Below are 24623 nucleotides of genomic sequence, written 5' to 3'. Positions count from 1 at the left end.
CGAAGGCAGCCAGAGGTGAGGGTCTGATGCTCAGGGGAGAGACAAGTGAAGGCCTGGGAGCAAGTAACGTGCCTCAGGACTGGAGGTGAAGAGAAGAAAGGCCAGGACACAGACCTCGGGAGCACTGATCTCAATGAAGGGCTCTGCAAGAGAACTGAGAGGACACACAGAAAGATGGAGGAGAGAAGCAGGAGCCTCTGGGGCATCGAGAAAAGACCCCAGGTGAGGCACAAAGGTCAGAGACTGAGGACTGAACAGAGGTCAGGAGACGGGATGACCGGGAGGTCCCAGGCACCCCTGAGGAATGTCCGTAGGCTAGTGGGAGCAGAAGATCCAATGCAGCAAATAGAGATGTGAGAGGAGTGGTGCCTGCTAGGCTGGCATTGGGATGGAAAAGGAGTGATGGAAGCCTGCTTTTACAAGTGGGGAGAGCTGAACAGGTCTGGGAACAAAGAGGACAAAGCAGAGGTGGAAGATGGGTAAGAAAAGAGAGCACCAGGGCCCTGCCAGTCCTGGAGGAAGCACAAAGGCCTGAGATGCATGTCCAGAGAGAGGCCTGAGCAGGGACGAAGAGGGTGCCCAGACTGACCAGTAGCATTTCCTGGAGGAATGGAGGTGGGGAGGGAGCTTCGGTGGGAACCCCAGGGCCAACTTATCAGGTCTTTGCATCTTGTGGAGAGAGAAGAGCAAGAATGCCTTGGGAGCTTGACAACAGTCCCTAACAGTGGGGCAGGATCAGTGGGGCACCAAGCAGAGGCCAGAGCAAGCAGGGGCAGGGGCCCAGCAAGGCCAACAAGCAGGCTCCAGAGCCTCCAAGACCAACCAACCAACTAGAGAATACAGTTATCCCATGTTCAAAGAGAACCATGTTGTTGATACATACCACATTTCAGGAAAGAGGGTATTCAGTCCTTCCCAGCTGTAAACATTCAGGATGGCCAACCAAAACTTTCCCCATGAAGGGATTCCAAGAGCACCACCTAGAAAAGACCAGGTCCCAAAGAATCAACCGCCTTCTGGTGCTTCCCTACTGCCCAACAAAACTGCTGCTGCCCACTCAGAAGGTTGGTGGGAGCCAACATCCATTTCAAGAGAAGAAAGGAGGACACAAGGCCTGGGAAGGACGGTCCGGCTTCCACGGAGCTCTGAGCAATCCCAACCAGCACACGAACCTGAGGTCAAAGAAAGGTACCCACACACTCCCCCATTGCCATCCTCTGCCACACCAAAGCTCCCGGCCAGATTTTACATGTTCTCCATGGCACGATAAAAAAACTGGCAACACTAACAGAGGTGTAAATAAAAATGACAGGCACGCTGAAAAATTCTCCAGAATGCCAGCATTGCTCAGTGTAGGACCAAGATAAAGCACTGAAATTGTGTTATCAGACGAAGGGAGAGTCACAGCCTTGTCACCTCAGAGTCCAAACCACAGAAGTAAAACAGAGAAGCAAGTCTGGGAAGAACACCACACTCTTCACAGCAGTCACAATGGCCGCTTCATCTCTACCTACCCACTAAAAGCCATCTCTCATTAATCTATATAAGGGTGGGTATTCTCAGAACCCCCAGGGAGTGGAGGAAAGCTGGAGAGCCTGGCACCCAAAGGCACCACCTCCAGTCAAGAGGTGAGGTGGGACCTCCAGACTTGGGGCCCCAAGACCATGGCTCACTGCCTAATCACCGTACACCAACCAGATCCTCATCAAGCCCAAAAGACAGAAAATTACAACCCTATAAAAAACCCTCCTTCACACCTCACAAAAGCTCAAAGGTGAGTCCAGCAGGTATCACGAGCAGTTCCGTGGACCCGGAGAATGGACAGAGAGCCAGCCTTGGGGTCAGGAAGGCCCAAGTTAAAACTATACCTCAGGTGCTTACTCAAGAGCCTGCTCAAGCCAATAAAACACTGGACAACACCTACTATGGTGGCACCACCAGGGCTACAAAGAAAGGCAAAAGTTGTCCCTGCCTTCAAGGAGCTGCCAGTCTAAATGGGGGCTACAACCCACAAACAACTGTGTCCAAACAAGCTTTTGATAGGCAAACTGGAGCATAAATGAAGAGGGCTCAGGAAGCCCAGAGGTGGAGACAAGGGGGGAGAGGTGGAGGCAGGAGAGGCACCGGATGACATGGGGCCTGCGAAGATGATGGAGCAGGCTGGGAGGGCTTTAGGCGCCAACCAGAGGATTGTGTATTTGCTCCTCAGGCATTTTATGAAATTCATTTGTTTCACAGGAGAACAGACTGGAGTGTGGGCAGCCCCCCACAGACTACTGAGAGGGTCCAGGAGGGAGATGCTGAGGGCCTACATCCAGAGATCTTTACCTCCATCAAGTGTTGCTTTCCTGGTCTATCAAATGGAAATAATCCTAGTATCCACCTGTAAGGGTTGGGGATCCAACCAGAGTTTTGCAAACCTTAGAATGCTATATAAGTGCCAGCTGCTGTCATCACCATCATCATCATCATCCCTCATTTTACATGTGAGGACACCGAGGCTTGCCCACAGACAAACAACTAGGAAGGAACAGAGGTGGTCAGAGGAATCCCCAGGACGTCTCTGATCCTTGGAAGTGAACACAGTGACAGTTCAGCTCTTCTTAGCAGTACAAGGATCCAAGACAATCCCAAAGAACTCAGGATGAAGCACTCTAACCACCTCCAGATAAAGAACCAATAGTGTCTAAATGCAGACTGAAGCAGACTTTTTAAACTCTTTTCAGGGGAGGTTTAAGTTTTCTTGCATAAAATGACTAATATGGAAATATGTTTTCCATGAACTGCACCTGTATAACCTAGATCAGGCTGCTTACTGCCTCAGGGAGGGGAAAGGGGATGGAGGAAATTTGGAATTCAAAATTTTTTAAAATGAATGCTGAAAATTGTTCTACAAGTAAATGGAGAGAAATTTAAAGAAACAAAAGAAGTAAATACAGTGCCATAGAACCCAGTCTTGGTCAAGAGAACACCATACCCAACACACCTTTCTCATGAAGGTTGGTCCTGGCACGCACCAGGGCAGGGTCATCTGGTCCAACTCCCAAGATTCTCAGAGATACGTAGTTCAAGGCAGTGCCAAACACAGTCGACTTATCCTCAACATGCCTGCAAAAGAACGAAAGAGTCCAGAGAAGACTCAACCTCTGCTGATGACTCCCATCTCACCCAGCAAAGCTTCGGCCCAGATTCTTCAGGATAGAACAATCCTCCAAACCAAAGGGGTGGAAGAGAAGCAGAGCAACCCCAGTGGGCAGGATGTTTCCGTCTGGCCATCTGAGCAGATTCTGCCCCACTCCACCCCATGTCCAGGACTCTGCAAGGATGGAGCCAACGGACCTGCTTCTCCTCTCTTCTCCCCCATCTCCACCTCTCCCCATCTCCCCCTCTCCCTTCTCTAGATCTCTCCTCTTTATCTCTCCTCCCCCATGTCTCCATCTCTCTCTGCTTCTCTTTCTCTCTTCCCCATGTCCATCTCTCCCTCTCTTCTCTCCCTCCCCCCATCTCTCTCTTCCTCTCTCTTGTGCCTGCCTCCCTCCCTCCCTATCCCTCTATCCCTTCCACTGTATCTAAAGAACTCTGTCATACCAAACACAACCCAAAAGGCCTGGGCCCCAGGAAACAGGAAACCAGTCCGTATTTCAGCAAGAAAAGCACTCTGGTTCTTGACCAGCTTCTCCATGCTCATTAAGCAATGAAGAATTAAAACATGTACTCCTGGGATTTCGGAAACCTCAGCAAGTCCCAAAGGACCTCTACCCTACCTGTGCTGAGACCCAGGAACAGAGGGGGAGAACCCCCCCCATCTTCAACCCTCAACCTTTTCTCAAGGGAAGAATTCTGCTAGAAGCTCACCACGCTACAAACGAATGAATCAAAGATGTGACCATGTTCCAAATGGGCTGAGGAAGCCAGCATTTGTAACAGGCTTTATAAAAACAAGGGGTGCCAAAAGATGAGGACAAGATTTGGGTCCTTATAAGTCAAGAGGAAGAAGTCTGTCTGGGCAGCACGTGGAGCTCGCAGAAACGTCATGTCCTTTGGAGCCCAGGGCCTCCCTGATTCATACTGTGCTTTAGCCAGGGTCATGTCTCATGGATTTTTCATCTGAACAATAACAGGATAAAGAGACTGCCTAAGGACGTAACCAATCACAGTAGCCTCATTAAGGACAATTGCTAAGAAATGTCTGCCCCTGCCCCCACCCCTTCCAGCCTGCCCTCTGCATGATCTAGTCCAGTCACCAACAAGCCATCTGCTCTCTTGGTCTCTCCACAAGCTGCCTGCCCCAAAGCCTGCAAGGTTCTCCCTCTTACAAGACCTGCAGCTCAGGCAGCACCCACTGCATGTAGCCTTTCCCGAACCTCCCATAGCACACCCTCCCAGGTACCTTGCCATACAGGCATCTTCTAAGTTCCCTGAGGGCATTCCCAGGACCAACCAAGCAGAGTGCCAGGCCCCTGAGAGGCACTAAATCAATGGTGGCCCCCTGAGTGATTAGGGTGAATTGTGTGCTTGGATGGCCAACTTCTATTGACTTAAGAATGAGGATTTTGTCATCTCAGGCTGCCCAAATTATTCAAGGGTTTGTGGGGCCAGGCCTTGAGCTCAGGGTTGGAGGTACAAAGAGAGAAGCCACAATCCCTGTCTTCAAAAAGCTTCTACTCTCCTGAGAGGGAAACAACCAGGACCTTCCACAGGGATGTGTGAAGTCAATCCAGACTAGGTCCATGGGAAGGGAAGGCAGGCACAGGTCACCCAAAGAGGGGATGAGAGAAAGCATGCCAGGCATGGGGGGTGGGGGGGGCGGCAATCGGTACAAAGGCGTGGAGAGAAGGCAGAATGGCTCGACAGGTCAGCTGCGGCAGGCCAAACCAAGCCGCTGCTGGAGTGGACTGAGTAGGGGACAGACAGAGAACAAAGCTTTATCCTCTTCAGACTCACAGGCCCCAGCCGCCGTCAGGAAGCTGCACAGATCGCAGATAGCGCTCAATCTCCTCTTTGTACCCAGCTGGGAAGGAGGTGTTGGTCACACGGCACGTGATCAAGAGTCCTACATAATCCAAAAGAAAGTTCCTTCATTGTGAGAGGTCACTTCTAGGTCGAGCAGAAAGAGAAATGAGGTCAGCGTGACCTTGTGGACAAGTCCTGGAACCTGAGGCTGTTTCCATGTCTATAAAATGCAGCTACCAACGTCTGTCCTATCTTTCTTAAAGGTTATGTCCATATTTTACAACTGTTAAAATCCTATGAGTATCAGTTCAAAATACTACAAAACAACGTAGCCAAGTATCTGCAGGAAAGAATATCATTTAATATCTGAACACCACCTTGGGTATCTTACACTAAGCAGAGCTGAGTTATGTATTAACAAGAGATAGTGGGGGTGTGACCTAATTTCAAATATTCAAACTCTCATTCTGATTCTAGTCCATTCCCTCCTAGTAATGTCCATAAAGTCCACGTGCAATTTAAAATAGTCATAATTCTGTAACTCTGCGATGGAAGCTATAACAAGGATTAGAAAGCTTGATGTATCTAGTTTATTTTTGTCTTTAGAAATTTTATGTTTATTTTTTGAAATTCAACTTAAAAATTACTTATTTTTCAGGATTACTGTTGACCCATGGCTTCACTAGAAGACAAAATAAACTGTGTTCCTTGGTTGGCTGAACTAACATCTACCACCACTGTCCAAAGTCTACCATTTTCTTGGCCTCCAGGTTTGCCAGATTTGACTCCATTGGACCTCTTTTTATGGGGATGTGTGAAAACTAATGTTTATTCAACCAAACCTCGATCTAAACAAGACTTGCAAGCTAGGATAACTGATGTGATTGCTGGCATTACTGAAAACCAGCTTGAAAACGTTTTCCACGAACTACAGAATCATATTACCCTTTGTATTAGTAATGATGGCGGACATGTTGAAAATTAACAAGAACAATAAAACAATTAAAGTGTTTCTTCTTTCTTTTGCTTCTTGCAGATTCTATCACATATAGTTACAAAGTTACAACTATTTTAAATTACACATAGAATTTATGGATACCCCACATATTTACCTCTAAATCCTTCCCGTTTACTGCCTCCTAAAATCCACCTTTACCCTGACCCTAAAAGACATCCTCCCCATTCTCACTGGCCCTTGTCTAACCCAAACCCACTCCGAATCCTCTACCTCCAAGCATCGTCCCTCCAAACAGCCGTATCACTTAACTACAGTAACCCTAGCCTTATACTAGACTTCAAATATACAAACATGTACCTGTATGTGCAAATTAGCAGAAACAAATAATGTTGAAAGGCAAAAAAGTAAAATCTAGAATTAGATGCCCCTTAATGATATTAAACACCATTGGGAAGTTATACCAATATTACTTAAAAGATTAAGTAACAAAAATTATAATTGGACCAGCACTAAATTTAAAAGGTGGGCAAAAAACCTCCTAAAACTGAAGATCAATTTAAAACCCAGGTATGGGTTAGGGATACAAAACCCAAAAGCAATCTTGGCTGGCTAATGCATTCTAAACAGAGTAACTAATAAAATGTGTTCACTCCTTCCCTTTAATTCATCATTCTTTTTCTCAAACTCCTATTTTCTGGTCTTCTTTCTCTCCATCCCATTAGGAAAGCAACAACCAAACCTGTTAAAAACAGGCAGCGTCCAGCAAAAATTCTGAGTAAACTGAGTAAGATCCTGCACCGTTTTACTCTTTCTCCCTATTGCTCATTTAGCTTTTCCTTCAAGAATTTAGGTCCTACGACGCTTGGTACACATCTATTTAGTACTGATGGTAATTCGTTATCTACAGTACCTTCCATCAAAACGTAGTTTCCTTGTTTATCTTTTTAAAGTAGGTCTCCTTTGGCTGCTGTTTTGTCTGAGATTATGATTACTATTCCTGGGTTTTTTTAATTTTATCTGAAGCAGTATTTATTTTGTTCCTGCCCCTTTAAACCCCTTCCTCCATGCATCTCTTTCAGTTTCAAATGTGTTTCTTATTATTGGATTCTGGCTACGAAACCTCTCTACCATGCTCTTCCATTTCATCAATGAGTCTACCCCGTTCACAGTTATGATTGTTAATTGTATGCCTCCCTCTATTCTATTCTTGTACTTTTCCTTCTGTTTATTGCCCCATCTTTAAGTCTGTTTTGCTTCTGACTAAACCCTCCCTCTTATGCCCCATCAGGTGAAGTGTTTGTGTACGCACACACACATATACACACACACCCCCACAAAACTCTTCCCTCCTGGGCCAGCTGGGTGGTGCAGTGAGTAGAGCGCCGGCCCTGGAGTCAGGAGGACCTGAGTTCAAACCCAGCCTCAGACGCACTAGCTGGGTGACCTTGGGCAAGTCACTTAACCCTACCTGCCCTGCCTTCAATATCACCTGCTTCCTCCTACCCTGTCCTTCTGATAATGAGAGATAATTGCATCCACTCTTCTGCTTGGTTATATTCCTCTTTCCCTTTCCACTCCCCAGCCCTCTAATTAGATTTCCTCTAGGACTCCTGATCAGAGTTCTAGGGAGATTGGTGCAGCTGGGTAGCAGTCCAGAGTTCTGGGCCTTGGGTCACGAAGACTTATCTTTTAAAAGATCTTTTGCTTTCTGGAATAGCCTATATATGCCAAGCTCTTCACTCCTAGATATTAGTGGCTGGTAAATACTCTGTGGTCCTGACTGTGCCTCCTCACTACCTGGGATGCTTTCTTTCTGGTCACTTACAGCGTTTTCTTTCTTTCATTAAGGAGCTCTGGGTTTTGGCTGAGAGGTTTCTTAAAGTTTTCTTTTAGGGAGTTTCTTAAAGGAGGTAACCAACATTCTTTCAGTTTCTACTTTGTCTTCTGGTTCTAAGAGTTTTAAATATAAGCTTGAAATATGCCATCTGGGCTCTTTTTTTGCTCAAGGCTTTCAGGTAGTCCAACTCTTAAGTACTGTTTTCTAGGTCAGTGGTTTTTTCTTGAATGTCCATTTTCTTCTATTTTTTTCAGTCTTTGGACTTTAATATTTCTTGATGTCTCATTGAGCCATTCACTTCTATTTGGTCAGTATTATTTTTCACAGGGCTCTTTTCTTGGGTGAGGTGTTGGATATCTGGTTGGATATCTGGTTCCTTCCACAGCTCGTTTCTGTTCCCTTTCTTCCCTTTCACTGCTCTCATTTGTTTTTGAAAATCATTTTTAAGCTTTCTAGTTGGATTGATGCCTGAGCTGTGTTTCCCTGAGGCAATTCCTACTGCTGTTCCGGAATCAGCCTCTTCTTCTGGATTTATGGCTCGGCTTTCTGGTGGCCCCACGTTTATTTGCTCATTCTTCCAGCTCCATCCTTGACTTGATGTTGGAGGTGGGAATTCTCTGGGCTGGTCCTGTCTTTGGCACTCTCAGCATATTGGGAAACTGCAGTTTCAGAGAGACTGAATAGCTGGCTTCCATCTGGTCTGGGATTCCTGCCCTAGCAAGCATCTGCTGCTGTGGGCAGCTCGGCTCCTTTCAGAGCTAGGACCTACGACTCTCCACCACCCCAAAGCACAGGTTCCCATCCTCAGTGCAGCCCGGATGTGTGAGGACAGAGCTTCCTGCCCCCCTGCGCCTCTTCCTGACCCAAGGCACAGCTTCTACTCCCTTTCTAATCCTGGGTGCTAAAAGGCTCCTCAGGAACCAGAACCAGTCCCAATATCTGCAGACCTGCCTATCTCCCTGGGCCAACTTGGCCTGGAAAAACAACTCATTTTTTTCTTGGATTCTGTCTAGTCTTGCCTAGCAGGCAAGGGGGGGGGGGGTGGTGGTGGTGGTGGTGGTAGCAGGTCTGTGACTCTGCCCCAAAAGTGATCAATTTTAAAAACGGGAACTAGGTAGAGCATCCTTTCTGAAATTCCGGAACAAAAAGTAAAGGAAAAAACCTATTAACAAGGAGCAAGAACTAAGGCACAGGAGACAGTAAGACCTGAGTCACTGCCTGGTTTCCTCATCCCAGCACCTTCCTCCCTCCTCCTCGCCAGGGCAGTTGTAAAGGCTGGCACACAGCGGGCACTCCACGGATGCTTCCTCCCTCCATCCTTCCCCCAAGGCCAGGAGCTTCAGGTCACGCTAGAAGGGAGCCTCGGGAAGGACTGATCCATCACCATGGCAGTGAGGGCACTCCCCCACCTCCATATCCCCTCATCCCGGGCCATTCCACCAGGCTTCCTCCTTCTGTCCGTGGGGTTACCACAAACTCTTCGGAAAGCCACGTGGGAGGACTCTCACCAGGCACCACGCAGGATCCCAAGCCCAGAGGGGCCAAAGTGGGGCCAGCCTGAGGTCCAAAGCCTTCGCTCAACAGAGAACAGGCCCTTCCGGCCACACTGACACGCGTGCACGCAGGCCCGAGGGTCTTTCTTGGCTTTCAGGAAACACTAGACACTCACACGCGCAGCTGCCGCCCTCGGACCACAGACACGCACCCACGCGTGTACACGCTCACACACACTCATTCCCACGCCGTCCCTTTGACCGCACGTGCCCCCGCTTGCACACTCACACACGCCCATCCGCCGCACCTGGCAGCAGGAACAGGGGGCCCCCGTAGTCCCCGGGCCAGTGGCCGTCCTCCGCCTGCAGCTGCGAGTAGAACTTCATGCCCTTCCACGCCCCCTCCCCGGCCGTGCGGGCGGGGGGCAGCTCCTCGAAGTACTTCGCCTGCGAAAGGGGAGGATTAGTGGGGGGCGGGAATCGAGGGCCCCTTCCGCCCCCCACCCCGCTCCTCTCCCCTCCCCCGCTCCTCCCCCCGGGTGGGGGCACCCACCGTGTCCAGCCCCACGGCGTGGGCCTCCAGGGCCCTCTGCTCATCATCCCCCGGGCCGTACGTCCAGCGCTGCCGGCCCTCCTCGTTGGCCAGGCGCCAGCGGCTCAGCTCCGTGGCCGGGGGGGTCTTGTAGGGGCCCCCCCGCCTCCGCAGGCACCTGGAGGGGGATGGGAGTGAGCGGGGGCGACACGCCCCTACCCTTTACCCCGCTCCCTCAGACTCGGCGCGACCCCGGGAGTCCCTCCCCCAGCCGGGCTGGGAACTGGTGGGGAGAGGGTGTCCTTCCAGGCCTTCCCCGCATACAGCAGGCGCCTCATGAGTGCTGCCCGGGCCGGGGAGCCGGGCCGGGGCTGGAGCCGGGCAGCTGACGACCGGCGGGTCGAGCGAGTGGGCGTTACTGACGCGGGGCGGGGGCGGGTGGTCGTTGGGCTCCGGGGCGGGCGCGGGTGCTACTCACGTGCCGTCCGTCATGGCTCGGGGACCGGGGCTCGGGGCGCGGGGACCAATCTAACCGACTCCGCTCGCTCGCTAGCCAGGGCTCCGGGGATCGACCCGGGCCGCCGCGGGGCACGCCGGGAATTGTAGTCCGGCCGGGGCTGGGGCCACATGAGCCGAGGAGCGCTGGGCCAATGGGAACGCTCCAGGGGCGTGGCCCGCTGCGGACCTCGCGTTCCATTGGCTGTGGCCCGGACAGTTGAGAAGGGTGGAGCGCGCAGGGACGCGCCGATTGGAGGAGGACTGGAAGGGTGACCGGGGGCGGGGCCAACCCTGCAGAACTCGAGGGGTCTGGGCCTGCGGCACCCTACGCCACACCCCCCGCGAGCCGTGAACCCTGCTCTCATTTCACAAGTGGGGAAACGGAGGTCGGGGAAGGGTCGCTCTCCCCCACCGCCCACCGAATCGGCCCAAGGAGGCCCCGGGCCCCCCAGTCATCCGCCGCCGAAGGCATCGTCACGGGGGGGGGGGGGGGGGGGCGGCGCGCAGAGCTGAGTGCCCATGCAGCCTCCCCTCCTAGGTGTTTTGACCAGGCTGCGCCAGGTCTCAGTTTCCTCCCTTGTATAATGGGGGCTTGGATAGCCCAAGGGGTAGCTCAAATCCAGCCTCAGACCCTGGGCAAGTCACTTCACCCTGCCTGCCTCAGTTTCCTCACCTGTCAAATGAGTCTGACGACATGGCAAAGCCCTGCAGTGTGTGCCAAGAAAACCGAGGAGGGCGTCACAGAGTCGGACCCCAGGGGGAGCCCCTCTGCCCTCCAGCATCCTTCCCAGGGGCCTCCAGACGCCCCATCCCGCCTCTGCTCTTCTCCCCCCAACCATCTTTGCCCTCAATCAGCCCTTCAGTGCTGGCCCCAGGCTCCTGCCTCCACCCAGAAGATCCCTGCCCTGCCCCTGGGAGCCCCGAGCAGCCGCCTCCTCCGTGCAGGTGCCCAGCCGGCCCTGGGGACTGCGCACAGCAGCACTCTAAGAGGAGGTGTCAGCTCCACGCAGGCTCTCCCCCTCTGCCTGGGAGCGTGGGCAGTTTGGCCCTTGGGATCACACAGAGCAGCGCTCTAGGGGGAGGGGGACCCATGTCAGCTCCACGCAGGCTCTCCCCTCTCTTCCTAAAATAGGAAGAGGATGCCAAAGTGGACAACCTGTATCCAATTGTGTACTGTCTTGGGGAGGGGAGGGGCAGAGGGAGAGAACATGGAACTCAACATTTAAAAAAATGAATGCTTAAAATTGTTTTTACGTGTAATTGTGGAAAAACAAAATACAATTTAAATAACGGGATGCCAAAGTCACCCTCTGGCTGCCCTTCCCAGGCTGATCAGGACTTGGGGGCTCTCCCAAGGAGGCCCGTGCTTGCACATCGCCTGCCTGGAGGTACCTGAAGCCTGGGTCAGGCACTGAGGGGCTCCACCCAGGAAGGACCCAGAGGCCTCGAGCCCAGTGCCCTCTAAACACACCCTAGAATTCCTTTGGCACCAGGGGCTGCCCTTGTGAACTGAATTGATTTACAGGCATTTGGGGACGTTTCTGCCTGAGTGCCCCCTCTCTTCCTCTGGTCCCAGCCAAGCCCTCCATTTGAGTCAAACCCAGCCTTTCCATCCCAGAACATGGTAGAAAGCAACCACTGGAGGCCACACATTCCACCTTTGGGAAGCATGAACCTCCTTCCACAGGACTGCCTTCCCTTTGGATCAGAAGCTCACCCAGGGCAGGGACACATAGTAGGTGCTTAGTACACGCTGGCTGAGGACTTGTAAGTGCTTAAAAACTCCCCTTGACCAGAAATGGGCTGATGGCCCAGCCTGAGGCCTCTCTCACCTAGCAATGGCCTTCTGGCCAGCCTCCATATGGGTCAGACCAGGCCAGAAGGCAGCAGGAACATCGCCAGCCTGCTCCTGGGAGCTCCTCTTAGTCCGGCCCATGATGGCATTAACATTTCCAGCATCCCCATCCAACGGCGCTTCCTTCACTAAACCCCCGAGATCTTCCAAGATCTGCCCATCCTGTACCTGTGCAAGGGGCGTTTCTGAATTTGCCCTAAAGTAATGAGTCATTTATCCCTAACATTCAGCCAACACCAAACTCATCCAGAGGGTCCCTGGAGCCCAGGCCTCCCACAGCATGAGTAACCTGTGTGCTCAGTGTTGTCACCCCCAGGCTCAAGGAGGGGCCCCCCCAGGGGGGTAAGGCTCTGTGCGTACCATTTCACCCTAGCCGGGTTAGAAAACACAGAGCAAGATCAGATCCAGAGATAAACATGAAAAAGGGATTCAGTGAAGTCTCAGAGTGGCTAAGAGAAGCGAGCATGTGCACAGCTTTGCCAAAGGCTTGGCCGGACCCAGCTTCTCTGCCCCTCCCAACAGCCCAGGGACGAGCGCCCAAGGAGGCTCCAGCCAGAGCCTGGGCACCAGCATCCCCGCCATCCCCACCAGACAAAAGCATTGCAGTCACACTCTTTATTTCCATGATTCACAGCCACAGTCCCAGCTGCTGGTCAAGCATCCGCAGAGAACATTATTGTGTGTACGTCGAGCACAGCCCCTCGTGGGAAACAGCCCCCACCCCCTACCTGGGGGGTTTGTCAAATGTCCACCATGTCCAACAATGTGGAGAGATGACGCTCGCAGACCAGCTCTTCCTCTTGGGTCCTTCGGATCAGGCTTTCTAAGCGATTCAGTTTGTCGGTCAAAGACACGTCCATCTCCAGGGACAGCCGCCGCAGGTCAGTGGTCTTCTCATCCTTCAAAGGTGAAAGGAGAGAGGCTTTGCACACAGGTCTCAGACCTTCCTTTCCATGACCAACAATATGGTCCCTTAGGCCCAAAGGGGGCATGATGAAGAACCCCACCTTCACCTTGGCTGGGCTGGGGGTGGGGAGAGTGTGCAAGAAAAGAGATGCGCCAGCATGCCAGGGGGCAGGCATGGCCAAAGATAGAAAGAATCCACTCCACCCTGTCGATGTCAGGGGGTTGACTGGGGACCCTTCTGTTCTCTTATACAGCTTGGAGCCCTAGACCCTGCTCAGGCAGGTACATGCATGCCCCTGAGCCCTGAGGATACAACACGCGTGCACACACACACGCACACCATTGTTAGTGCTGGTCACACATGCCAGAGGTTGTGCTCCTCTCCTCAGCAGAGACCCAGCTTCAGGGAACATTTCCCTCAGCTCCGAAGGCCTCTGGCAGAAGGTTCATGGTTCATGCTGCCCAAAAGTGGAATGTGCCACCTCTGGAGGCAGCCCTGGTGACCTTCAGCTCTGACCCAGGCCAAGCCCAAGTTCCACCTTACCTGGGGGCTGGTGGTTGCTGACACTCTGAGCACTGGCTGAAGAGTCTGGGGTGTCAAAACAAGAGCTTGAGGAAGGTAGAGAGGTAGGGGGCTTGATTCTGGCCCCTGCTTGAGGTCCCCAGCCAGCCACTGGCGCAGCTGGTCTTCGAACCTAAAGGGACAAAGGCAGTGACTTTTCAGGGCTTATACTCACAAGTGTTTGACCTTCCCCAATTTAGGAGGTGAGTCACAGCAAGGTTCTCTCCCAGCAGCCCACCCCCAGCCCTGAGGCGGTCGTGGACCCCCTCCCCCATCAGCTGGTGCCTTTGTCACCTGTACATCATCACCAAAATACAAAGGCAATGTGCTGGGGGGAAGCAGAACACTTCAAAAGGAACAGAGAAGGGGCTGGAAATGAGGCCAGTGGCCACACATGCATGCACATACACGTACCTCCACACAAGCACATACCCCCCCCATTCTTTTTCACTTTCTGTCTCTCTCCCTCTCCCCTCTCTCCCTCTCTCTCCCCTTCTCTTCCCTGCCCTCCCCTTTCTCTCTCTCTTTTCTTTTTCTTCCTCTCTCTCCCCTCTTCTCTTTCCCCCTTCTCTTTCTCCCCAACTCTTTTTCCCCTTCTTTCCCTCCTTTCTTCCCCCTGCCATTCCAAAACCAACTATAAAAACACTGCCAAAAAGAAAAGAGAAGATGAGAAACAGAACGAAACCCCCAAACTCCCTAAGGAAACCTCCCCAGCCCACAGCTCCCTGCAGCAGTGACCCCCTCCTGCTGTGGTCAGCCAGAGCTGAGCCCACCCATCGCCTGGGCTTAGCAGGAGGCAGAAGGTACCTGCCGACTCCATCACTGTTGATGGGAGGAGCTGAGGGACCAAGAGTCTGCCCCCACAACAGCCACCATGGGCCCAGAGGGATGAGGCCTGCAGCCAAGGCCAGAGCCAGGGAGGACACCGCGAGGTCAGTGGCTTTCTGCTGCAGCCCTCCCTTAGGGGCCCTCTCTCCGTACTGCAGCTTCCACATACTGGCCTGCACAGGGACACAGGAGGAAGGGAACACCCAGCCCCAAAGCCTGAGAGTACCCACAGGAGGTACAGCAGGGAGACCAAAAGGAAGGAGAGGCAGGAGGGGCCTCCTGTCTGGACCCCTTCTCACCTCTGGCTCTCCTCCTTTTCCAGTTGAAGGCTGGCAGACAGGCGCCCCGGGAGTAACTCCGAGGCCGAGGCCGTGCGGGCAAGCTCCTCAGCATCGGGCACACGGCCAGCACTGCCGCTCTCCAGGCCCCTGGTCCCGCTGTAGGGAACACGGAGCCAGGAAGAGAAGAAGCCCTTGCCAAGTGATCGCGAAGGCTTCACACCCAACCTGTCAGAAGTAAGAGGGAAAAGTTAGAGACAGGAACAAATTCACCTGCTGTGTGTCCATCCCTGGCTACCATAGCACCAACCCGAGATGACCCACGCACTCGGCCAGGGCAGGACTCCAAGTTGGGGGGACACGCTTTCTCCAGAAACGTGAAGAAATCATGTTTTGTCAAAAGGCTTTTCTTAGGGGAATAATGACACTAAGCGCACATAAGATCACTCTGGTCACCAGGGGGCACCACTGTGCACAGAGAGCTAGGCCTGGGGTCAGAAGATCTGAGTTCAAATCCAGCCTCGGACACTTCCTTGCTGTGAAACTTTGACGGAAACTAGGTATGCTAAGAGGTAGTGGCAAGGGGTTGCGGGGGGTTGGGGGGGGAGGAGGAGAGAAGGGGTGTTCCAGGCCCGAGGGGGGCAGCAGCCAGTACCAGGACCCAGAAACAAAATCTGGAACAACCATTGTGAGAACCAGCAAATGCCAGCTTGACCAAAACAAGGACTGAGCAAAAGGGGATCATGCTAAGCCTAGAGAGGCAGGATGGAAGGGGCTTTCCACGCCCACTGGAGGGATGTGAAGGGTATCAAAGGGCATCCGTGGAGTGGGGCAGAGAAGGGGCAGCGGCCCATCAGACGTACTCTTGGGAGTCTCGGCTGGCAGAGGGAGGGGGCCTCTCTCGGGTGCATTCAGGTAGAGAATGAGAAGGAGCATCGGCCCTTGGGAGAAAAAGAAGTGGCTTTGCAAGGAAATTTGGGCCTTGTCTGGTCCACCTGAGAAGGGCTGACTTAGGAAGCTGGGAGGCACCTGGGGTGAGGCTACAATGGGCCCAGCCCACTGGGAATCACCCTCAGTGAGTCAAAGGCAGGAAGACAACTCTGGGTGGGTCCAAGGCCTCCCTCCACTGGCAGACAGAGAAGACAGCAGGGGCACATGTATGCTGGGGGCCCTCTGAGGGGATGTGGGAAAGCATGGGGAGATGGGCAGGTGGAAAGGCAGCACAGTCCCCACAACAGCACCACTCACAGAGGATGATCCTGGAAAGAGGATGAAGCACAGGGAATACTGCACCCCGCATCCGGCACGGTCTTGGGATTTGGGGTTCAATACACAGAGTGTGTGGATGAGTGTGCCTGTATGTGTGTGGATGTATGTGCCTGTGGGGGTGCATGCATGTGTGTGTGCAATGTATACTGTGCACATGTATGTGAGCACATTGTGTGTGTGTATGTGTGTACATGTGCCATGTGTGCATGCATGGGTTGTGGGTACTGTGGATGTATACGTGACATAGCTGTGCGTGTGTTCATATATGTGCCGATGTGTGCACATGCATGTGGAGTGTGTGAGAGTGCACATGCGTGTTTGCATGTGTGCCAGCATGTGCGTGCCTGCATTGTGTGTACATGCATATGTATGTGAATGTGCACGTATGCACACGTGTACATAAGGGCCCAACAGCCTGGGCAGGAAACCCAACGCACCGTCCATGTCCTTGTCCCCGGGCCTCCTTCTGGGTCTGCAACCTGGCGTGTTCCCAGGACCCAGGGACATCGTAGCTTTTTAAGTGGCTTTTGAGAAAGTAGACGCAGATCTGACCGTCTTCACTCAGAGCTTCTGAGAAGACAAAGGAATGAACGGATGTATAAGCGGAGGCGTCTCCAAGGATCCTGGTCCCTCAGTGGCTCGCTTGCCCCACAAGGCATCCAGCCCAATAGCATCCTGGCCACGAATGGCCCAGGGAGGCGCCTGCCCCTCCACTCCTGGCTGGTGTGCCTTGGGGAACCAACAAAGAAGGGGGTTCGGGTACCCAAGGCCCCTGTGATCAACATGGGGGAATTCTGGGAAAATAAGCCACCTGTCTTGTGAGTGACTCCTCCCTCCCCTACACCCGAGAAATTGGTCTCCGTCCACAGCATAGACCACTTGCTACCTGATGTGACAGGCAGTCTGGGAGGCTTCCAATCCCGCAGCTTATGGTTGATGCACAGAGCTATGACGTCATCCCATGGAATCTCATCCACCGAGGGCCCCAGCTCTCCCAAGGTCCACATGTCCTTGTTCCTCCACCTGCTGTACGTTCGACTCAGAAGATTCTCCACCTGTGACTGAAGGATGGGCTGCGTCTGGCCACAGCTTGGAATCTGGGACACATACTGGAAAATCATGGTGCACACGAGCCGCCAGGGAGCTGAAAAGACCCGAGAGCCTAGGTCACAACCCCCCACCCCGACACACACATAGCCACACACACATGGCGTTTAGGCCAGGTCGCCCCTGGCTCAGACACCAAGGCCCCCCTCCAGCACAGAGAGGGAGACCCCATGCCTATCCTAGGCCCGGGGGCGGGTCAACAGCTAAGTGTGGAGGGCCTGTCAGGAGAACAGCTGCAGGGTGGTGGGATTCTTAAGGACCACCTGCTGTATCCCAGAGGACACAGAGCTGTGTCCAGATGCAGGTGTGGCCCAGAGTTCTAGTGCACTCAGGCCCAGGCCACCCAGGGGCTCACTGGACTGACAGTGCTCCTCTGCTGGAGGTCAGTGAATGACTACAATGAGTCTGAAAGACACTGAGTCCTGCGCCTCGCTGCCCAGAGAAAGAAATGGACCATGCCAAGGTCACACTGCTGAGAGACAGGTGCTCCACAGGCCTCAAAGAGCTTGAGGAAGCTCTCAGAGGCAGAAGCCACACCAGATAAGAGAGAGAGAAAATGCCCTGGGCTGCCCCGTGAACCCTTGGCCCTTCAGAGCTCCACAGGCCTGATGGAGCCTGCACATCCCAGAGGGCCCCTAGCATCCAGACTGACATGGCAAACCCTGATTCCAGGGGGGATGCTGGAGCCAGGATGGCCCGAGTCTCCCTGCTGAACCCTATCAGCCACGTGGCCAGTCAAGCCAATTCTCAAGGGCCCCAGCCCATCTTCACTGAGTAGCAGGTGCAATCTGCAGCAGCAGAGGGAGCCCCATGCCTAGAGGTCTCCTACACTGATCAAAGCTGACCTTTCCTGTCCTCTATGGCTGCCAGCCTCCTTGGCACCCTCAGCCCTTTCCACCTGGCAGAGCTGAGGCAGGGGTGGGGACACCTACCACCCTGAGGGGGAAGGTCCATGTGAGGCAGCTGGAAGGAAAGCACAGCCTTCTTCAGCCAGGCCAGGTGGCTGGGCGTGTTCCACTGGAGATGAGGAAGCACCTTGCTGCCCCCCGGCTCCGCAAACTCCGTGATGGGCCAGGACAGGTGGCAGAGCTGCTCAGAGGAGGCCGCCTCGGCCAGGAAGTGCAACACACTGTTGAAGAGCTCAATGATGGCGCTGGGCTCCTGCGAGGCCAGGCCGGCCACACGCCGCTCCTTGCGGTCATAGAAGAAGCGGTCGCTGAACTCGCGGCTGACGCCGTCCTCAATGTACTGCGGCAGAGTCTGGCAGCAGAGTTCCAGGGAGCTGGGGCAGTGGGAGATCAGCCATTTCACGGCCTGGGACACCTGCGGGCAGACACGGGCAGTGGCTGAGGGGACAGAGCTGGCCAAATGACAAGTTGGGAGTGAGCGTCTGTCCACTTTTGTCAAGGGGAGCATTTCTGGCACCGTTCCTGAATCTGGCCCTCAATGACTGGACCACCCCACAGCCCCCAGCCCTCAGCCCCACACAGGCCTATGCCCACAGCCCTCCTCCACTGGGGGAGCACCAGCATCCGGCCAAAGGGCAAGACTCTTGCTCTCGGCCCCTGTGATGGTCAGAACCTCTCCCTTAAGCAGGCCCAGAGTATCCCTGGGTAGGCACCCCAAGACCACTGTCCTGGTCTCCAAGTCTGCTTCAGAAGAAGCCGGGGGCCGAGCCCCAAGCACCCCAGCCTGAGGGCAGAGAGCCTTCTCTACTCGGGCTCTCATGATGGCTATGGGCTACTCTGGGAGAACATGTCTACAGTAGATCCCCGCAGACAAAATGGGATTCAGGGACGCAAATCAGCTTCAAAGCAACTCACCCCCAAACGTGGTTTACAATCTGCCGGCCATCCAAGGTGCCATCTTACCTGGCTGGTGCCTTGCAGATCATTGACTGTGGCCGGGATCTCCACAATGATATAATCTGAAATAAGCTGGGATGAAACCAGGTCCTGGAGCATCAGACCTTGGAGAGAGCAGACAAACTGCTTAGGGGACACCTGGCCCAGAAGCCCAGGGAGTTGTCTCGCGGGGGCGGGGGGGGGGGGGTGGGGTTCCCTTTAGGGAAGGGTCGCACTGCACAGTTACAGAGATCTCTTTCTAGTCTAAATCCAAGGCATTCTGTGAAGGAGTCCAAGGACTCTAGAAGTGAAGGGGAGCAGAGTGAGCAGAGCAGGGGTGACAGACCACTTGTATGAAGCCCATGGGTGGGTCTGGCCTTTGACCGGAGAGATCCTACTGTCAGGTATTTATCTGAGGATGTCCACGACTCCCCCCACCCACACACACACACACACACTCCAGATAGAGCTGACTGGCTCCCCATCACCGCCAAAATGGGTCTAACATTTAAGCTTCAGAGCCTGGTCCCTTGCATCTTTCCAGTCTCAATCCTTTACACCCCCAACCCCAAGTCACAAAGGCTGCGCAATCCAAGGACAGGGCTCTGGCCTGGAACACACTCCCTCTTCATCCCCCCCCACCTCCGAGCCTCCTGAACACTAGGGCAAGTCCTCTGCCAATTTTCTCCCACTGATCCTGTCTGCAGCATGTCTGAGCATGGCTATTTGCATATTGTCTCCCCCATGAGACTGGGAGCCCTGAGGGCAGGGGCTGTCCTTTGCCTTGCTTTGTCCCCCCCAGCCCAGCATGGAGCCTGGCACATAGGAGGCACCTGGTAAAGGCTTCCTGACCCTTCAGAGCAGGATATAACGGGTAACAAGGAGATGCTGAGGGCCTGGGGAAAGGCTGAATGAAATGTGGGGGCACCCCAAAGAAGGACAGCTTTGGATGGTCCAGGGAGGCCTGGGAAGACGCCTAAGAACTGAGAGCGAGTAAATGAAGAGAATCTAACACCAACAGAAAGAGCGGTAAGTCACACGGGTCCTAATCAATTCTCTGAACCGGCTTTGGTCTGAGAAGAGCCGAGGAAGCGCGGAGGGCCCACGGGTCAGTCTGGCCGAACTCTGTTTCCCTTTTCTTTCTTACTTTTGGTTATGGGGAAAGGCCCCAATGGATGGGGGAAGGACAGGGATTTCTATGGAAATGAAGGGGGCACAAACCAAAGAAAAGAAAGCGAGTCTGCGTGAGTGAAATGAAAGAGCATGTGGGGTGGGGACATGCCAGGAAACAAGGCTGGTTGGCAGACAGAGGACAAGGGCTCCAGGCCAGCCCTCTCTGCTCCCTCCCCAGGGTCTGTGAGTCCCGCACACACCTTCCTCCACTTCTCTTGTGGTGGCCCCGTCCTGGCCAGGCACAAGGACCACCAGCGGCACCAGGGGGTGGGAGGGCTTTGCCTGCAAGAGCTGTTTGAGCTGCAAGAGGGCCGAGAGCCAGTACACATCCTCCTCAGCCAGCGCGACGCTCTTCCCTGGGGCAGGTAGTAAGAAGAGAAGGCCGCCGGTGCCCAGAAGGTCCTTCTGTGTCTCGGCGGCGTCGAGGGCCGAGTCGCTCAACAGGCCATGGGCCACCTACGGGAGCACAGCAACAGCAGAACCAGGTCAGGGAGAGTGCAGCACCAAACAGAAGACCGCAGGAGCCAGGGTGAGAGGCTGGAGGCCAAACTCGAAGGTGACGACGTTGCAGTGGTGGGGGCCTGAGGCTGACTCCCCCACTCACACCTTTGAGTGAGAGTATTCATCGCAAGCACTCATGCTGGTCTCCTTGAGGCCTCACGAGCCCCTGAGAGGGACAGGCTGCAATTGTGCCCATTTTACAGAGGAGGAAACTGAGGCTTAGAGAGAAAGAGGTGAAGTGATTTCCTCAGGGTCCCACAGAGCGCTCTGCCTGCCGTCCCCCCACAGGATGGGTCCTGGGTCTGGCTTGGCTCATCACCAGCAGGCCGACCGCTAAGCACGGCCTTTCTTGCTGCGCAACCTACACTGTCCCTCCCTCAGTTACCATGGGCTCAGTCCCAGGCTGGGAGTCCGGCCCGCACGGACACCCAGGGCAGGCAGGTGGGCCTCACCACAGATGCCCAAGGCCTGGCTCCTCCTGCTCACTCCCTCCCTCACACCCTTTTGAGTCAGGACTCAAGCTGCAATTCTGGGTGGGTCCCTTAGCCTGGAGCCTCAACACTGTCCAGCACCTCTCATGAGTCTCCACGGAGACCATGCCTTCTGCACGGAGAGCTGGTCTTGGGGCAAGACGGCCTGGGTTCCGGTCCTACCTCCAACACAATGCCACCTCCTGGTGCCTGAGGTGCTAACAAGTTCCCCCAGACTGGGAGAGGCCTCCCATGCCCATCTCAACCCCCGAGAACATCATGAGCTGCCAAGGGCAAGAAGCGACCCCCACGGGTGGCACCACGTCCAGCTTGCCCATGTCCTTCCACCTCGAACTGGGCCCCGCATGCACCTCACAGGTAATAGCCTTGCTGCAGACAGCCCTGTGAGGGTAGCAAAGCCCCAGGGAGGCCTCGATAAACAGGAACCGGACAAAGGAAGGAGTAAACGCTCACAAGGGAGAACATGTCACAACCCCTTCCGCTAGCTGCCATTCAGCAGGCAAAGGAGGCACAGAGGCCCAGGCCCTACTTGGCCATCACGTACACACCTTAATGCACACATTGACCCAGACTCTCCGGTTCCCTTTGGTGCCACAGGCATTCAACAGGGTCAGTGTCTGGATCCCCTTGGAAGCACGACAGGTGCCACGGTCTAAATCTTCATAGCCCATGAACTTGACTTTCAGCCAGTTTGCTAGAATCCTACAAAGATAAAACAAAAGAAGCATACCCCAAAGGTGAGAAGGAGGAAAGGCCCCAGGCCCAGCCACACCTCCATGGACTAACTGCCCAAAGGGAGGCAGAATCTGGTGCACACTTCCCAAGACCCAAGCCTTCTTCCCATACAGAGTCCAAGTCAGCCAAATCTGGAGAAAACCTTCACAGAGGGCTGTGGTCTTCGGAGCAAATGCCCACCCATGGAAAGACCCAAGGTTAAGAGGCATCGGAAGGCCAAGCAGAGCCCAGGTCAGAGCAAACATCCAGAGCTGACTGCATGTCAGCTGTGGGACAGGAGCCCCTGGTGCATGGGCTCTGGGGATCCTGAGCGGGCCTGGCAAGGTCTCAGCCCCTTAGAAGCAGGGCTCACCTGCTAGAGCAGCCAGAAGCAGACTCTTCACTGTCAGGCAGCACCAACACCAGCTTCCAGAACACCTGCTCCTTTGGCCCAGGGTAATGCTCGGCAATGAGGGCTGGCAGGTCCAGAGGAGTCCACACGGCTTCACTGGGAAGGAGAGCCTGGTCAAAAGTCAATCAAATAGTCCTCTTCTAATGCATAATGAACCTTTAACCCCATTAACGAACCTGAGTAATTGCTGGTAGAAATATTGAACCTTCATTTGATGTATTGTCTTGTTTCTCATCCATCGTAACCTCAGAAAGAAAAAGAAGCAAGAGTGTCAGCGTCCTTGGAGGGGACATGCCAGACAGCATGAGACGTGGCCCTGGCCCAGGCAGCCTCATGTCAGTAAGAGCAGGTGTGCCCCAGGGAGAGTGAGGGGTCCCTGGCTGGTCTCTGGATGGCAATGGCAGCAGGAGAAGAGGAGCCTTCTCATCCAGTGTAAACCACACTTGCCTGCCCTCTCCAAGAAAGGGAGGAGGAGGAGAAGCCCAAAGATCAGGAGAGAGACCACAGCGCGTTCACCCTTGGCAGCTTCTCCCAAACGCCAACCACCAGTGACCCGTCAGCTCACTTCACAGGCCCCTCGTGAACGCTGCCTGCTCTGCCCATGCCTTCTCCTCTCTAGAGCTCCCAAGTTCTAAGGGTGGCTATTTCTCATGACTGAGGCAGAAAGCTCTGTCTACGCAACATCCACTTTCTTCAGGGAGGGAGGAAATTAGTATGGCACTCTCACTAGTAAATAAATGCTTACTCTCAAATTATTTGGGTACAGGAAAAAAGGAACCAAATCACTAGAAATGAAGGAAAAAATTTACCTTCCAAAACCCTTTCCTGTGATTGCTCTGCCTCTTCCCCCTCCTCTACCCCACTGGTCAATGCAATTCACCAAAATCCAACACATCCACGTCCCTGAGTCTGATCACCCTGGGACGAGGCCGGGCTTCAGGTGGGGCCTGAGATCTGGAGGCTCCAACCCCTGAGTTTCTCCATCTTTCTTTTATCTTTATACAAAGACTACTTAGGGAAAGGTTTTTAAAAGATGAATAAAAGATTAGAGAGAGATAATTCAGCATTTACACATATGTTCAGATAAGTGCTATATTAAATATATGTAAGGTGTGCAAGTGCTCTGCTTATGTTTACAGTGTGGTCATCAATTCAGGGCTAGAATAGACTTTGGATACATTGCGGTCAACCTCTCATTTGGCAGAAGAAAGTGCAGCCCAGGCCGCCCCATCAGGCAGCGCTCCAAGCCTCCAGGCTCCTTTCCTCCCCTCCCCTAGCAGCACTTTCACCATCCAAAGGAGGGCCCAGACACTACTCCCCTCCACTCCCCAGGCCACTCTGCCCCCACCCCATGCCCCTGCCCCTGCAAAGAGTGAGGCTTGCTCCCAGAAAGGAGGGGCACTGAAGGGTGGACCCGGATGTTGACAAGGGACAGAAATGGATGAGTTCTGTCACCATCTCCCTCCTCAGACAGCAAAGGCACCCCTGGAGAGCTTTCTGCCTTCATGGGCTACATACAAAGAGGGGGAGAATGGCTGGATGAGCCAAATGTTTCCAGAAGAGCACCACTGGAGAGGTCACAGACGGATTGAGTCCTATGATACTTGAGAGGGGCAGGCTCTGAACAACTGAAAACATGGCACAGTAGAGCAACCCCAGCAGGGGGATCCCGCTGGCCTTCTCGGCACCAGCAAACTTTGATAAGGACAATCTACGGGCATCAAGGTAGCATCCTGGCTGGACGGAGGAGAAGAGACTGAACACAGCAACCCCTTATGATCCTGGAGGCATGCAGCCAGCCATAAGGTTGGGCAGAGAGACTACACAACACCCCACCTCAGGACTTTTGCTGGAAGATTTAAAAAAGCCTTTAATCCAACAGAAAAAAACATAGTCCTCAAGGTTCTTTTCCAACAAGGCACCTGCTGCCACACATGCATTTAGCCCACATACAAATCTCTGAAACGAGTAACAAGAGACATAACTATTCAACGAAGTTTTGATCACTGATCACAAGCAAGACAAAAAAAATGAAGATGTTCACTTGTCAGGGACATTTGCCACTGTTATGGAGACTGCCTGGAGCACAGTATGATTTGAAAGGGAGCCCCCATAACTGCATCAGGTTCCCAAACACCGCAGAGTCTCTGAAATGAAGCCTATCACCACTCAAAAGTACTTAGTCTGACAATCCACACATTAAAGACCAAATGGATGAAGAATGCCTATTAGGAGTGATAGAACCTGGTTGGGCTAGTCCATTTGTATGCATCTTGGACGGTCACTACTGGGGACGGACAACAAGTGGGACCAAGACTTTAAAAGGAGAAAGAAAAGGGCTTGGATTGCCTGTGGAAAACTGGGCAGTGTTTTCCACAACCCTAAACTTCTCCCTAAACCAAAAAACTGTCA

The 24623-nt window shown here is 53.6% G+C and overlaps 2 protein-coding genes across 3 annotated transcripts in view; both read right to left on the bottom strand.

The window, feature by feature from the left end:
- The window catches only part of LSS (lanosterol synthase), a 34552-nt gene extending 24160 nt beyond the window's left edge, over positions 1-10392 (bottom strand). Inside the window, exons 1-6 of the mRNA XM_036766361.1 lie at positions 10252-10392; positions 9795-9951; positions 9550-9688; positions 4945-5053; positions 2987-3108; positions 884-980 (exon numbers count right to left, since the gene is read on the bottom strand). Coding sequence (XP_036622256.1) covers positions 884-980; positions 2987-3108; positions 4945-5053; positions 9550-9688; positions 9795-9951; positions 10252-10265 — 638 coding nt within the window. The 5' untranslated portion in view covers positions 10266-10392. The remainder of the gene's footprint in view (positions 1-883; positions 981-2986; positions 3109-4944; positions 5054-9549; positions 9689-9794; positions 9952-10251) is intronic.
- A 2334-nt stretch (positions 10393-12726) lies between these two features.
- LOC118856791 (minichromosome maintenance complex component 3 associated protein) overlaps positions 12727-24623 on the bottom strand; it is a 38093-nt gene continuing 26196 nt past the window's right edge. The window contains exons 19-30 of one of the 2 annotated variants that reach the window (XM_036767295.1): positions 22388-22456; positions 22173-22307; positions 21634-21787; positions 20294-20549; positions 18948-19045; positions 18009-18399; positions 16856-17113; positions 16407-16539; positions 15564-15641; positions 14722-14928; positions 13577-13727; positions 12727-13025 (exon numbers count right to left, since the gene is read on the bottom strand). In XM_036767295.1, the coding sequence (XP_036623190.1) occupies positions 12867-13025; positions 13577-13727; positions 14722-14928; positions 15564-15641; positions 16407-16539; positions 16856-17113; positions 18009-18399; positions 18948-19045; positions 20294-20549; positions 21634-21787; positions 22173-22307; positions 22388-22456 (2089 nt within the window). In that variant the 3' untranslated portion in view covers positions 12727-12866. The remainder of the gene's footprint in view (positions 13026-13576; positions 13728-14721; positions 14929-15563; positions 15642-16406; positions 16540-16855; positions 17114-18008; positions 18400-18947; positions 19046-20293; positions 20550-21633; positions 21788-22172; positions 22308-22387; positions 22457-24623) is intronic. The other variant, XM_036767296.1, reaches the window with a different exon arrangement.

The sequence above is a fragment of the Trichosurus vulpecula genome, chromosome 7 (genome assembly GCF_011100635.1).
Source record: "Trichosurus vulpecula isolate mTriVul1 chromosome 7, mTriVul1.pri, whole genome shotgun sequence".
In the NCBI taxonomy this organism is placed as follows: Eukaryota; Metazoa; Chordata; class Mammalia; order Diprotodontia; family Phalangeridae; genus Trichosurus; species Trichosurus vulpecula.
Note: the sequence above shows the minus strand (reverse complement) of the source record. Positions and strands in the feature narration are given on the sequence as shown.